The sequence below is a fragment of the Neomonachus schauinslandi genome, chromosome 13 (genome assembly GCF_002201575.2).
Source record: "Neomonachus schauinslandi chromosome 13, ASM220157v2, whole genome shotgun sequence".
Taxonomy (NCBI): domain Eukaryota; kingdom Metazoa; phylum Chordata; class Mammalia; order Carnivora; family Phocidae; genus Neomonachus; species Neomonachus schauinslandi.
Genome location: NC_058415.1, coordinates 38,994,075 through 39,010,731, shown reverse-complemented (window position 1 = coordinate 39,010,731; position 16,657 = coordinate 38,994,075). Strand labels below are relative to the sequence as shown.

Here is a 16,657-nt window from a genome sequence, read left to right as displayed (position 1 = left end):
TTTAGAGAGAGAGAATTCAAGAGCCAGTGGGGGAGGACAGAGGGAGAGAGAGAATCTCAAGCGGACTCCCTGCTGAGCGCAGAGCCCGAGGCAGGACTCGATGACACCAAGATCACAACCGGAGCTGAAACCAAGTTAGATGCTAAATAGACTGGGCCACCCAGGTGTGCCCTGATTTACTCAAATCTTTAAATCCTTTTTTTTCTCTTCAGTCTTTTCTGCATTAGGGAAATCCATGAGGGATCTTTTGTATTTCTAAGAATTTACTTGTGTATTTCTTTAGTAGAATTCTTTTTTTTTTTTTTTTTTTTATTTGACAGAGAGAGACACAGCAAGAGAGGGAACACAAGCAGGGGGAGTTGGGAGGGGGAGAAGCAGGCTTCCCGTGGAGCAGGGAGCCCGATACGGGGCTCGATCCCAGGACCCTGGGATCATGACCTGAGCCGAAGGCAGACGCTTAACGACTGAGCCACCCAGGTGCCCCTCTTTAGTAGAATTCTAAAGCAACACTGTGTGTATGTGTGTAGGGAAGGTATTTTGAAAATGCTAAACTGAGTTTTTTGTTTTCATTTTTAGGTTTTTTTTTTTATTCTATTGTCTTCTGTCATTGATTAACTTGAAAGATTGTCAGTTTTATTCTTCTTTGAAGATAAGGTGCCTTTTTGTTCAGGTGGCTTTTAAGATCTTCCCTCTGTGGTGGCTTTCAGCAGTTTTACTATGATGTGCTGGGGTAGTCCGCCTCTGGGATGGACGCGGATAATCCCTGCCTTCTAGTGTTCACGCTCTTGTGTGATCTCTTCTTGAGTGTGGGGTGGGTTTATTGATTTGCTTCTGATGAATAGAATATGGCAGTGATTATTTCTTTTTGATACCTTTACAGATTTTTTTTCACAGCACTTTATATAAAGTTTCTGATTGATCCAGTGGAAGGGTTACTCTGATATAGCTATGCCCACAGGGTGAGCTTAATTGTATATAGAACTAAAGAGAATTTTTTGTCTTCTTGGAATGCTGTTACAGAAGCAGCTCTCTTAGCCCACCTCCAAATAGTGACTTGCTAAGTGAAAGGCTACTGTCCTGCGAGGCATATGACTGATGCTTAGAGCACAAAACACTTATTTTCAGACATTTTCTTGTGTGTGCTTCTGCAGCTGTCACCAGGTAAATGTGCATTTATCAGTCATTTTTAGAGATGTTTTGCCTGTCATAATTATTTTTATAATTACATGTCTTTGTTACATAATATAAAAATTGATGGCAAAGGATTTTTTCCATGAAAACTTACTTAAATTCTTTTGAAAGACCACATAAATGAATTGATAAAACAATTGTTGGTAAATTGGTTGTGTGTAATCAAACTGTAAAACACTGAAGAAAGAGCTCATAAAAATCCAGGTTTCTTTAATGAAATTATTTTTCAGGAGTCCACATTCTTGCTTCATCTTAAAGAGACTGAAATTGAAAATAATGCCATATTAAATGAGTGCAGTTCGTGCAAGAAAGAAGTGGGGAGCTCTCATGCATCAGGATATTTGTGAATAAATACATTCATGCTTTAAGTTAAAATAAAGTACTTAAGTTATGTATTTGTCCTGTGTTATGATTTCTGCTTTACCTGGCCTTTTGAAATAACTGAACCAATTTCTGTTCTGACTACATCCTTTTTTTTTTTTTAAGATTTTATTTATTTATTTATTTGTTTGTTTGTTTAAGAGAGGGAGGGAGAGAGAGAACACAAGTGGGCAGAGGGGCTAGCAGACTCCCTGCTGAGTGGGGAGCCTGACCAGGGAGGATCCCAGGACCAAATCAGACACTTAACTGACTGAGCCACCCAGGCCCCCACTGACTGTGTCTTAAAAGACGACTTCATCTATACTTCTAAATACTGAAGGGTGTTTCATCCTGCCTTATTACAAAGAATTTGGCTTTTTAATTGAGTAATTTACATAATCTTCATTTTAAGTTATGTTTTAGGTATTAGCATTAATTCAAATCCATAAATTAATATGTTTATTTACTAAGAACATAAAAGGCCTTTTTAGATTGAAATACTCAGCCAGAACTTAAGCAGAGAACAGGTAATTATTTGGTGACTCTTGCTCATTTACTAGCAACTTCCATAAATTATACAGATTGTTTATCTGTATATAAAAATACCAGATAGTTGTGTTTTCGTCTGTTTATTTTATATTTATAAACCAAGATGGGAGTCAAGCTTTTTTTATTAAACATTTATGCTGTGTCTGCTATGAACAGGTCTATCAAGACAAATAGATACATTCCTGTTTTGCAAGGAGATTATAGTTCAGAGAGCCATTTTGTTAAACAGTTACAGCAGAGTCAGAAGGTGCTTTGTGCTTTTTTCTGAGTGTAAATCTGCACATTTAAAACCAGCCCTTTTGTATGATGATATGATTAAATTTAGTTTTTAAATATGTGATCTCTTTTTTTTTTTTTTTTTAAAGATTTTATTTATTTATTTGAGAGAGAGAATGACAGACAGAGAGCAGGAGAGGGAGGAGGGTCAGAGGGAGGAGAAGCAGACTCCCCGCCGAGCAGGGAACCCGATGCGGGACTCGATCCCGGGACTCCAGGATCGTGACCTGAGCCGAAGGCAGACGCTTAACCATCTGAGCCACCCAGGCGCCCTAAATATGTGATCTCTTTAACCTCTGCTCTTACATTTACCTCAAGGGCCAGGAGGAGACAGGAGGAGTCATTGACATTGGTTAAAGCTTTAACAAATTTGGAAAAAAAAACACTGATATTCAGTACTTTTATATGATTCTCATAGTACTGTACTTTTTCTGGTCCTGTAACTTTACTTCTAGAGTGCCTTCACACCTAGTCTTTCATAAAATCAGAGCTTCTGTTTCACCAGTTAACTTCATATAGATAAAATCTTTATTCTTGGAATGTGATTTGTTCATTCTGGCTTACTGTAGCACAAGTCCAAATATTTTTCTCCTATGCAAACATACTATAGGCATTAGGTCTTGGTGTGTGGGATCCTCAACCTGTCACAGATTTCATTATGCCATCTGCTTCAACCTGAGTGGTGTATCTTCTGCTGGCAGACTTTATTGAAGTTGCCATGGCTCAGGATAAAAAAAAAAAAAAAAATCAAGTTTGGCATAAGGAGCTTGCTTTTGAAAAAATAATAATTGATCATGCCTGCTGTAGATTTTAAAATAACCATTTGAAAGAATTCCCAAAACCCTCTTCTCAACACAATGATCTCTCTTCATCGGTGATTATAGATAGCCAATATAATATAAGCCAATATAAGTTGGATTATTGGTAACCTCATTAACTTAACTGAGTCTTCTGTTTAGTTTTAAGGACAGGTAACAAACTCTTAGGCATGGATTGGTGATGTGTTGTAAAATATTTTGATTGCTCTGTCAATGTAAATTTTACCTAATGCCTCATTCCCAGAAATGATACCTCAAGTGACTGTTAGGTGTATAGTACAAACATAAGAACGCCATGATGAAAAAATCCTGGTCATAATCTGCTTATTAGATGTGTGACTTTGTGTAATTTTGTCATCTGAAAAATGGAAATAATGGTAGTGGGGGGGGTTGTTGGGGAAATGAAATCAAAGTAGATCCCTAAGAAAATAAACACTTGTTCTGCAAATGTATATTGAATGCCAACTCTGTGCAAGGCACTCTTATAGAGAATGAAGGATATAAGAGAGAATAAAATAGTCTAATTCCTCCACTGGGGAATTTACATTCTAGTCTGTCCACACAGATTTGGATGGACACTCCATGACAACAGGGTCCATGGCAAGTGCCAAGAAGAAAAACAGAACAGGGTAAGCTCATGGAGCATAATGGTGGGGTGCTGTCTTGGGTAGGGTTGTCAGGGCGGGCTTCTCTGGCATAAAGTTGAGCACACCTGATTGAAGTAAAGCAACAAGCATGTAGATGTTGGGGAAGGATGTACGTGGCTGATAGAGTGAGCAGTTTGGTTTGAGGAACTGTGAAGGGGTCAGTAGGGCTGGATCCTGCTGGGTGAAGGACATAGTGCAGGAGATGAGTTCAGAGAGTGATCCAAAGTCATCATTGATGTACTCTTTCTGATAAAAATTGTGGGTAAAAAATTACAGTACAGACACCCTACAGAAATGGGAAATTATTTAGCTTTAACTTGATGCTCTGTATAACAGGCACATGCAAGTAATCATAGAATGTTTTTTTCCAGAATGGAATGATCTTTTTTGTCATTGTTGTTACTTACTTATGTCATTGTACCTGGAGTTAGTCAAATGGCAAGGCTGGAGGGTACAATCCTCCAGACTTCCAAGTCCGTTGGAGACTTTTGACACCAACAGCAAAGTGTTAAGTTCGAACTATGAAGTTAGAGGGAAGAATCCACAAAAGACCACCCTCACTTCTGAGCTGAACTGCAAGTTCTGGATGTTCCCCAACCCTCCTCAGGTTCAATAATTCAGTATAAGGACCTACAGAACTTACTAGAAGCTTTTCTACTCATGCTTACGGTTGATTATAAAGAAAGGATACAGGTAAAAAATCAGCCAGAGGAAGAGACACATAGTGCAGCCTGAGGATTTCAAATATGAAGCTTCCATTTTCCTCATAAAGTGTTTCCTTTTCAGAATTGATGTGTAACAGTACGTATGGAGTGTTGCTAATCCAGGAAGCTCACCTGAGTTTGGTGTTCAGAAACTTTATTAGGGTATCGTTTCATAGGCATGACTGACTGCCTATGTGATTTAACTTAGTGTCAGTTTGGGGCTGATATCTTGTGGCCTTGGAGCCCATCATGAATATCTGGAAACTCCAAGGGTTTAGAGGTTACTTCCTAGGAGCTGGGGGTAAATGTCAGACCTCTCTTCAGGAAAGACCAAATTCTTTTCTTTTAAGATCTTATTTATTTATTTGACAGAGAGAGACACAGCAAGAGAGGGAACACAAGCAGGGGGAGTGGGCGAGGGAGAAGCAGGTTTCCCGCGGAGCAGGGAGCCTGATGTGGGGCTCGATCCCAGGACCCTGGGATCATGACCTGAGCCGAAGGCAGATGTTTATGACTGAGCCACCCAGGGGCCCCAGGAAAGACCAAATTCTTTACTACATATATTGTTTTAAAAATTCAAGAATATAAAAGATTAAATGGCCCTCTGTCTCTCAGGGACAACTAATGTTATATTGGTTGGTTGGTGTATATTCTCCCAGACATTTAATGCAAATATAAACATCTTTTTTGAATGTGCATTGTGTCGTACTGTACACATTGGTTGATAACTAGCCTTTTTCACTTTTGTGTGTATGTGAATGTGTGTTTGTGTGTGTTTTAATGAGTACCTTAAAGGTGAACACTGGAGGTAGGTTTTGAAATTTTTCCCATCTAATAAACAATGCTGTATTGTGCATCCTTATACATATATCTTTGTGTGTTATTCTCATTTTTCTCTTTGAAATTAATTTGCTAAATCAAAGGGTATGGGAATTTTGAAATTTCATATGTACTTCATTATTACCGCTGGGGATGTTTTCTGTGAAATTGTTTATGGAATGTCAAAATTGTTAATAATCTTCATATTGCTCTTAGGTAAACACTGCAACATTGTCAATTTCAAATGTCGAATATGCTCACATTCCACATCTCAGTCCAGCTGTAATTCCTACTCTGCAAAATGAATTGTTCTTATCATCCTCAAATAATGGGAATCTGGAAGCATTTACAGGATCTGGTACTCCACACATCAATGGGAAACCTGCTTGTGATGACTTTGATCAACTAATCAAGAATATGGCCCAGGTAAGAACATTTCTTCTTGTTAGTTATGATAGAACAGTGTAAACAAGTCCTGAATAATTGGAAGAATATGTATATGTTTACATTACATTATATAAATACATAATATATATGGTTAAATATATTTATGAGGACATTTATAACATCCGAAAAAATTGAAATGGAAAAGAAGTGGATTTTGTGTGAGTTTGGATGGTTCAGAAATTTTTCTATTTATTTATTTATTTATTTTTATTCTTCAGGATCAATAATAAAATACGTCACTCTAGGTGATGCGTGATAAATGTTATCTGAGAAAATTCTTTTAAATTTTTTTTTTTAAACTCAGTAATGCCACTAATAAGATAACTGTGAATGGAGTGATTAACGTTTAATTAAAAGTTATTTCTTGCTTTGTTTCCTGAACAGGGTCGCCACATAGAAGTTTTTGAGCTCCTCAAACCTCCATGTGGAGGTCTTGGGTTTAGTGTTGTGGGACTCAGGAGCGAAAACCGGGGAGAACTGGGAATATTCGTGCAGGAGATCCAAGAAGGCAGTGTGGCCCACAGGTATGATTCTTACGACGTCTTCTCCATTTCTGATACTGTATTCAGAAGGTGTTGATGACCTTGGGAGAATTTAGAGAAAGAAAATGGATAAAAACTGAAATGTAATATAATCTGTTATTAATCAGTTTTTAGAAATCTTTAACCTCACTGTGATAAAAGGCAAGTCCTCAGAAGGGAGAATGTCTTTTAAATATGGTCATAAACACTTTTTAGGAAGGAAAGGAGAATTTGAGTAGGACATTATTCTCATTATTATTAAATGGGCTCATTTTGGTCGGATTTAAAAGTTGCAATATAGAATAAGTATACAAATGACCCATGATAACTTGAGCTATATTTTATTAATATACTCACAACAACAACTAAATGTATACACCTTTGCTTTTATTTGTAGTAAATAGGAACATCTAAGACAAAACATATAGGTTGAGTGAGTAGCTGTAAAGAAGGTGGCTTTTAAATGGGAGGGATTGATTAGGGGTAGATAACTAGAGCCCAAACTTAACATTTTCAAAAGTAAAATTGCAGGGAAAAGCTTAAAAGGTGTGGACATTAGAAAACTGGCTTAAAAATAACCTGAAAATATATGCAAAGAAGCTGTCATCTTGAGAGCTGTCAGATGTCTTTTACTCCTTTTTTCATTCCTGATAGAGATGGAAGATTGAAGGAAACCGATCAGATCCTTGCTATCAATGGACAGGCACTTGATCAGACAATTACACATCAGCAGGCTATCAGCATCCTGCAGAAAGCCAAAGATAATGTCCAGCTAGTTATTGCCAGAGGCTCATTGCCTCAGCTCATCAGCCCCATAGTTTCCCGTTCTCCATCTGCAGCCAGCACAATTTCAGCTCACTCTAACCCTGTAAGTACATAAGATTTGTAAAAGGGACAGATATTATTTTTCTAGTCCTTTTTGGTTGTCTACAGATTTCCATTTCCTGTAGGTCCTTGTATTTCTTGAGTTTTTCCCATTTTATTCTTTTATCTCTCCCTAGCTTGGAATATTAGTTATTTAATTACGATTAAGTTACTGCCTTCTAAATCAACTTTTACCTTTCTTTGTGTATTCTTCTAGTTGACCACATTCCTCAAAAAAAAAAAAAAATTCAGTTTTTCAACAAACCTGACTCTATCTTTAGACAGAAAATAGTCTTGATTTTGCTTTATAAATTACAGAATTATACTGTTTGAGTTAGCTGTCACTGACTTCAAGGAGTCCTCTAATTAGAAATCCTGTGAGGCAAGATTTTATAGAAGATAATCTTAACAGGTGATGATTTCTCCTTGATCTTTTTCTTTTTTTAGAAGTTCTACAAAGGGTCTTACAAATCAGTGCCTATCTTCAACTGGTTAAATGCGGTCACTATAAAGATGTATTGATAATTTCAAGAATGATTATATCAATAGTAGTAACAATCTGTTGAAAGGGAATTATACTAAATCAAAGGGACATTCTTAAGGCTTGTTATTATATCTGAACTCCATTATTTGATACCAATCACAAAATAATATTCACAAAAATCTCAACTATAATAAAATTTTAGTTTTTCCACCAAATTTTTTCAAAGTCATATAGGAGTTTTGTTTTCAGGTTCACTGGCAGCATGTGGAGACTATTGAACTGGTGAACGATGGATCTGGACTGGGATTTGGCATCGTCGGAGGAAAAGCAACTGGAGTGATCGTAAAAACCATTCTGCCTGGAGGAGTAGCTGACCAGGTAAGCTACTCCAACAGGTGTTTTAGGGTGTTTTATCAAATTATATGCCTTCATCTTTTATATTTTCTGTTAGAAAGAAGAAACTTTGGCCTTACATAATGTCAAAGAAGCAGAGTTAGAACTTCTGTTTTGCTGGGCTTTTCCTAAAGTGTTTACTTTTAGCCCTTGGAGAAAGATCTTTGAAGAGGGACATTGATCTTAAGTTACAATTCTATTTATTTTTTTAAAGATTTATTTATTTTAGAGAGAGAGAGTGCAACGGGGAGGGGTAGAGGGAGAGAGAATCTCAAGCAGACTCCATGCTGAGCACAGAGCTGGATGTGGGGCTTGATCCCAGGATCCTGAGATCATGACCTGAGCCGAAATCGAGAGTCAGATGCTTAACCAACGGAGCCACCCAGACACCCCTTAAGTTACAGTTTTAGGCAATGATCTTAAGACTCTTGTAGAGCCACAGACTAAAGCCCAGGTTATGGTTTTGATCATTGTAGAGGTAGCTACCCTTTATTTTATGATCATAAATCATATTTATAAACCTAGTCTGCTGTTTTATAGTCACAAGGTATTATGGAAAGAAGAATACTTTATTATTGAGAGAAGAAACAAGATTCGACTTGTCCCTTTAGTGATGGTGTCATCTTTGTAAATGAAGCACAGCCTATTTTTATCACTCGGAGTAGTTTGTTAAAGCGTTGCCATTATGCTCTGTGACACTGTTGGAATATATGTGAGAAAAATTGTTGTAAAGTTACTGGTTATGATTTATATTTTAATTTGAAAAGTTCTAGTGTTCAGTAACTTTTGCTTTGGTTGTAACGTTTTGTTTATAAAGTTGTCTGTTTTTGCATGTGTGTTTGAACTTAAACTAGAAAGTCAGTTTATCAAATATTTCTCATATTCATATATGAAAGGCCTGTTTAATGGCAGCTTTATCAGTAGAGGTATTGACAGTAGCACAATAATATGCATATTTTCTTCCTTTTAAATAATAGCCAGCCTTTAACAGTATTTAATGAAATTTCCCTAATTGACTGGTTTGCAATAAATTAAGCCTTGTCTTCAGTACAGACTTGCACCGTCTAACACTATAGCTACTTGTAGCTACTTGCTACTTCTAAAATTCAAATTTAATCAAAATGAAATAAAATGAATGCCTGGGGTGCCTGGGTGGCACAGTCAGTTAAGTGTCCGACTCTTGGTTTCAGCTCAGGTCAGATCTCTTGGGTCATGAGATCAAGCTCTGAGTCGGGCTCCACGCTTAGCACAGAGTCTACTTAAGATTCTCTCTCCCTGTCCCTCTGTCCTACCCCCCCCCACCCCCGCTCAAGCTTGCTTTCTCTAAAGTAAATAAAGAAAATTAAAAAAAAATTAAATAAAACGACGAATTCAGTTCCTTAGTTGGATTGAACACATTTCAGGTGCTCTGTAACCACATGTCAGTAGTAACTGCCATATTGGATGATGCAGAACATTTCTGTCCCTGCAGAAATTTCTAGTGAATAGTGCTCGTATGGAGGATAGTAAGACTCATCCATCTAAATTTTCATCTATTTCATCTGAAAATTATTCTTTTAGGGATATTTTTAATTGAAAGTGCAAGACAGAAATGTATTAATTCACTGCTTTTTTTGTGGTCTTTCTATATTTTTTGAGTAATATGTATTTGCATATGCTTCATCTTTGCTTAGTGGCATTTTCTTTTTTTTTCTATTTCTCAAAAAACTTATAAAAGGCTTATTATTTTCCTGTATATAATGGGTAGAAATCAAATTGAAAAGCTCTTATCAGTTGTTGATTTAAGGAATACTTGTGAATTTCAGTTACTTGTATCACATTGAATAATGTTAAGATGCATCAAAAGACAGTTAAAATAACAACCACATGGTTAATGTTCCGTGATTGATAATTCACATTACTATTTTTAAATTATTCTCTTTCCCTCATTTAGGATTTCTCTGACGAACTTAAAATATTAGTAGCCTGATTAACTGGTCTCTTTATTCAGCATGGGCGATTGTGCAGTGGAGATCACATTCTAAAGATCGGTGACACGGATCTAGCAGGAATGAGCAGTGAGCAAGTAGCACAAGTGCTCAGGCAATGTGGAAACAGAGTTAAACTGATGATCGCAAGAGGGGCCGTAGAAGAACCAGCAGCACCCTCCTCTTTGGGCATCACCCTTTCCTCATCCCCATCTTCTACACCAGAAATGCAGGTAAGTAGGTAGAAGCAGTTACTAGGAACCTCATAGACAATAGCATTTAGATGATAGTGCTGTTTAGAAACTAGACTTAATGATACTCATTCATATATTAGTGCTAAAGAAAGAAAATTCAAGTGTAGATGTGTTTCAGCACTAATAATATCTTATTAATTAGGAATCATGTGTAACATGAAAAATAGGGTTCTTTAAAAAATTCTAGGTTACTCTTTTACATCTTTCTCTAAGCAGCACGTTTATGAGGATAATCTTTTGCAAGATGATAAAATTTTAAGGAATTATTTGCTACTAATAACTAAAATGTTTAATTTTATTTTTCTTCTATCTAGAAGGCTCTCCGTTAGGCAGGCTGTGAGTTCCATCATTCTCTTTCAATCCCTTTCCTTTTAGTGTCTTTTTTGGGGGGGGGAGAATAGGGGTGGGAGTATCAACAAAATAATTTTATCCAAAAATCTCTTAAAGCTTTAAAAACAGAATTACATCCAATTTCTAGATAAGCTTTATAGCAAATGCAAGTCCTGCATTCCTTTTTCATAGATCTAAAAACATCTATGATATTTTTCTGTTAAAGTTTTTTCTAATTAGTTGCTACGGATTCTTTTTTAATAGCCTAACCTCCTCTACAAGCCCTTTAAAACTTTATTAGAACACTTGAAATTTCCATGATTCTGTTGTTTTAGGCTTGAGTTAGTTGCTATTTTTTGCAGAGAAAAAGAAGTAAAGAAAGAAAGCTTGTGTATGAAAGTATTTAAATCACATTCTTTTGTGGTAAACAAAACATTTTATTCAGCAATATATAAATGAATGCAATACCGAAAACCACTTGATGTAATTGAAAGCTTAGAAAAATATCTATTCTGTGCATATCATCATTTCTGAAGCTTGTGCCCCTTTTAAAACCATTCGATAGTCAAATTGCCACCCTCTAAAATAGCACTCGCATAAGTCTTATTAAAAATAGAAAACACATTTGTTTCAATTGAAGCAGATTTCATCCTGTCATTTTCTTGTAATTATCTAAACTTTAAACTTTTGCTAAGTTTGCACAGATAATTATGTGCCATGAAAAAAATAAATCAAACTTTACTATAAAATTGTATCTCACTTAGATGGACTATCAGTGAGATATAGTCAGAGTTTGCTTAAAGAAAATAAAAAAAAATATTACCAGCTAGCCCCAACCTGTATGTCCATCTGAACCTTCGTTCTGTTGTGATTTTTGTAGGGTTCTCTGGGGAATCTGCTGGTACCATACAAGTACATAATGCCAGAAGCTTGCTCATGACTTACTGCGCTAGTCCACTAATGCTGAATTCAGAGAACCTTGCCCTTCAGCCTAATGTGTAATTAAGAATAGTTTTACGTGTGGGGCACCTGGGTGGCTCAGTCGGTTGAGCGGCTGCCTTCGGCTCAGGTCGTGATCCTGGGGTCCTGGGATCGAGCCCCACATCCGGCTCCCTGCTCAGCAGAGAGCCTGCTTCTCCCTCTCCCTCTGCCTGCCACTCTGCCTACTTGTGCTCTCTATCTGTCAAATAAATAAATAAAATCTTTAAAAAAAAAAAAAGAATAGTTTTACGTGTTAGAGGAGCCTGCTTTCAGCTGTCTTTTCAGGGAGGAAGATCAATGCAGAAAGGCATGCTTTCCTTATAAAGAGCTTCTAAGTTAAAGTCTGAATTTACAAAACAAATACAGTAACAATTTTAAATAGCTCTTTGTTGTATTTCACAGGTTTTCAAAATCATCATCAGTGTATTAATAAAATGTCTGGAAGATAGATGAACTCCTATTCCTGGTGTTAGAATCAACTATCCATTTAAGGTAGTAGTAGCAGCAAGTTAGTGGACAGTGTCCTGAGTGGACACTATGGCTCCTATATTCTACTAGGGATCTTACACACTGCAGAGCATTTTAAGAGCAGGGGTTTTGCAACCAACTTACCTGTATGTGAATCCTGCCTCTAATAGACTGCTTACTGTTTGTCCTTGGAAAGGTTTATGTTCCTCAGTTTCCCCAGAGAAAAACTGATAGGAATTGTACCTCCCTCATAGGTTGTACTAAGGAGTAAATTAAGACATCTCAAATGTCTGTTACATAGAAACTGCTCAATAAATGTTACCTGGACTTGTTATTCTTATTCCTGATAGAGAGTTGAGCAAAGCAATGATTAGAAAAATTCAGATTTGAACGTGTTGACCTGAATTCAAAACATGAGTTCTTTCAATTGTAGAAACAAAAATAAGCCATCCCTGAAAATAGAATTTGTTAATAGGAGACTATTTGATTTTTAAAATTTTGTATATACAAATCATAATGCATTTTTCTGATAAGTGGGTGTTCAGCCTTACTGCTGACATTACTTTTGAGTAACAATGTAATGCTCAGTTCATGTTGTCAAGATTGAAGGAGTAGTCTCTTCCGTAGTTTCTTTGCCACCTAATGATATTATATTATTCCTAAACGTAGGTTGTTGCTTTTTGAGTTTATCTTGTTTGTATACATGTTTCTTGTTCTGCATATTTATTTACTGATTTTATTTTAGGTTGATGCTTCTACTCAGAAAAGTGAAGAAAGTGAGACATTTGATGTAGAGCTCACTAAAAATGTCCAAGGATTGGGAATTACCATTGCTGGTTACATTGGAGATAAAAAATTAGGTAGTTTTAAACACTTTTTTTTTTTTTTAACTTAGGAATTGCCTCTGATATTTTTGTCTTGTGAAATATTGAATCAATATGGGGCACCTGGGTGGCTCAGTCGTTAAGCATCTGCCTTCGGCTCAGGTCATGATCCCAGGTTCCTGGGATCGAGCCCCATATTGGGCTCCCTGCTTAGCGGGAAGCCTGCTTCTCCCTCTCCCACTCCCCCTGCTTGTGTTCCCTCTATTGCTGTCTCTCTCTCTCTCTGTCAAATAAATAAATAAAAAATCTTAAAAAAAATATTGAATCAATATTATGTATTTTCAGATTGTTGGATGAACTGATCAAAAACTTCCTTAGGAATAATTCAGTGTCAGAAACTCTGATACTGTGCTTGACAGACAAAAATCATTGTCTTATTCTCTAGACTAAGTTTCTATTGGTTTTGTTCCTGTGGCTTGTTGATTTATACTGATTCAAAATTAGGACTTTATATGTGGAGAATGAAGGATGGATAGTTTTTGAGTGTGCTTTGCAAAAACCCTGTTTCTAATCTTAGAACCTTCAGGAATCTTTGTAAAGAGCATTACAAAGAGCAGTGCTGTTGAACATGATGGAAGAATCCAAATTGGAGACCAAATTATAGCAGTAAGTAACACATTTAATAAGAGATTTGTTAATTTTCGTGGTTGAGAAATGCATTCTCCTAGTTTACTCAGTTTTGAGAACTACAGTTAGCTCCATACTAATTTAAGCTTTTTGGTGATTTGAGGCTGTCATTACAATTACCCGTTTTGTTATTTTGTAGAAGAACATTGGATAGAAGCTTCACTGATCTCAGTTCTAAATAATAGAATAATTTCTGATATATCTGATTTCTGGTTGTAATGAATTTGTTACATTAATATACTTATACTTTAGTTGCAGACAATCTAAAGGTAAAGACCAGATATCATAATCTTTAGTGTACTTGAATCTGAATTTTGGGACGTGTGTTTTTTTTAATATCAGCAGAATGACACTGTTGTTGTTGGCTCCATGTCCAGGCCTCTTTTTAGCTCTAAGAATATACAGGAATAAAAGAAATAGATCTTAACTCCCTCTTAATCAGATCAAGCTCATCATTGTTATTGTAGTGACCTCAGTATGTTTTGAGCATATTGGTATTCAAGGCAGTGTACAGAAGAATACAACTTCACTTCAGTGTTCTCTGCAAACTGGGCTACCCTAACTACTCCTTGAAACACAGTCTGAGAGACCCTACACCAGGGGCTTCCTGGTCAGAGAAGTTTAGGAAAAACTTATAAGGTCTCTTAGGGATTCATAATGCAAATTGAAAAATCTAAGACTCTGAGAAGTTATGCAGTACAGAAAAAGCTATTTTACTTTGGGTTTTCCTAAACTTTTGTAATCATGGGCTCTTTCTTTCCTCAAACATATATTAACATTCTTTGAAAGACATTTTGGAGAATACCAATTTATCTTAATATGTATTTATGTTTAATTAAGTCTCTGTTGTTTCCTTGGGATCTTATTATGATAAGAGTGTAGAATGGTAATATAAGATTCCATGTTCATAGTGGCTTTATTCATAATAGGTGAGATGAGGAAGTAACCCAAATGTCCATCCATGGATGAATGGAAAAACAAACTGTGATGTGACATATATATATAATATATATTATATATATATAATGTATTCATATTATATATATACCTATATACACTAAAGTTTATGATATCTGGTCTTTACCTTTAGATTGCAACTCAAGTATAAGTATATATATATGAAATGGAATATTACTTAGTCTTATAAAGAAGGAAATTCTGTCATATCCTGCAACATGTTGAACCTTAAGGACATTATTCTAAGTGAAATAAGTGAGTCACAAAAAGACAAGTACTGTATGTTTCCATTCGCATGAGGTACTTAGAGTAGTCAAACTCATAGAAATAAAAAGAATGGTTGTTGCAAGAGTCTGAGTGGAGGGGAACATGGGGAGCTGTTGTTTAATTGTTACAGAGTTTCAGTTTTGCAAGGTAAAAACATTCTAGAGATCTATTGTATGACACTGAATAAACTTAGCACTACTGAACTTTATAGGTAAAAATGGTTAAGATGTTAATATTTTTGTTATGTGTTTTCTACCACCATTAAAAAAAAAAAGAGGTGCCCTTATTTCTGCCTTTGCTTCTACATTACAACTTTGAGTCTTCTTGGGCTTAGTTCTGTAAAACTAAGTACACCTGTTCACCTCTTGAAACCTGTGAAGATCAAGTTGTGCTTGCCACTTAAGTTGGCTATAACCTGGGAATGAGTTTTAACCAGTGTATCTTCATTTGTCATACAAGGAAAATTAACTACTTTTTTTTTTTAAATTTTGGAGAAGAAGAGTGGAGAGAGAGTACATAGATACAGACTCTAAATCCATATCCAATACTGAATTAAAAATTAAAAACATAGTGTACTTTTTTCCCTATGATATATATTTTAATCCATTAAAAAAAGTTTTTTAAAAAATCAGCTTTATTGAGATATACTTCACATAGCCTACAATTCACCCATTTAAAGGGTATAGTTCAGTAGCTTTTAGTATTTTCACAACTGTGCATCCATTATCACAGTCAATTTTAGAAACTTTTCATTACCTAAAAAGGAAACCCCATACCCAGTAGCAGTCTATCCCTAATTCTACCATCCTCCCAGCACTAGAGAACCACAGTCTTTTCTCTGTCTCTGTAGATTTGCCTACTCTGTATTTCATGTAAATGGAATTATACAATATGTGGTCCTTTGTGACTGGTTTATTTTGCCTAGCATGTTTTCAGGGTTCATCCATGTTGTATAGCTGAATGATATTTCATTGTATGGATATACCACATTTTATTTACCCATTCATCAGCTGATGGACATTTGGGTTATTTCCATTTTTTTGGCTGTTATGGATTATGTTGCCATGAACATTCATGTACAAGTTTTTGTGTGGATGTATGTTTTCATTTATCTTGGGTATATACTTAGGAATAGAATTGTTGGATCCTATGATAACTGCTTAGTAAGCTGCTTTCACATAAAATTGGGAAAAGGAAACTTCCCTTGTATAATTTTTAGGCAGACCAAATGAGTAATTAATTAAAATACTTGGTATAACACTTGGCACATAAGTACAGTTTAATTACAAAGCAGATCCTTATTAAAGGCCTGAAATAATTGCACATTTAAAAGCACAATAGCGGGGCACCTGGGTGGCTCAGTCATTAAGTGTTTGCCTTTGGCTCAGGTCATGATCCCGGGGTCCTGGGATTGAGCCCCGCATCGGGCTCCCTGCTCTGCGGGAAGCCTGCTTCTCTCTCTCCCACTCCCCCTGCTGTGTTCCCTCTCTTGCTGTGTCTCTCTCTGTCAAAGAAATAAATAAAATCTTAAAAAATAAATAAAAGCACAATAGCTTCCCTCCAAACTTGTCATTATTTTCTTTTTTTCCTTTTATTATGTTATGTTAATCACCATACATTACATCATTAGTTTTTGATGTAGTCTTCCATAACTCATTGTTTGTGTATAACACCCAGTGCTCCATTCAGTATGTGCCCTCTTTAGTACCCATCACCAGGCTAACCCATCCCCCCGCCCCCCTCCCCTCTAGAACCCTCAGTTTGTTTCTTAGAGTCCATCGTCTCTCATGGTTCATCTCCCCCTCCGATTTCCCCCCCTTCATTTTTCCCTTCTGCTATCTTCTTCTTC

The 16,657-nt window shown here is 36.2% G+C and overlaps 1 protein-coding gene across 1 annotated transcript in view; it reads left to right on the top strand.

Moving 5' to 3' along the window:
• The window catches only part of MPDZ (multiple PDZ domain crumbs cell polarity complex component), a 148,887-nt gene that overhangs the window by 20,502 nt on the left and 111,728 nt on the right, over positions 1-16,657 (top strand). Inside the window, 7 exon segments of the mRNA XM_021682415.2 lie at positions 5,581-5,790; positions 6,196-6,335; positions 6,987-7,200; positions 7,930-8,058; positions 10,064-10,273; positions 12,819-12,933; positions 13,475-13,563. Coding sequence (XP_021538090.1) covers positions 5,581-5,790; positions 6,196-6,335; positions 6,987-7,200; positions 7,930-8,058; positions 10,064-10,273; positions 12,819-12,933; positions 13,475-13,563 — 1,107 coding nt within the window.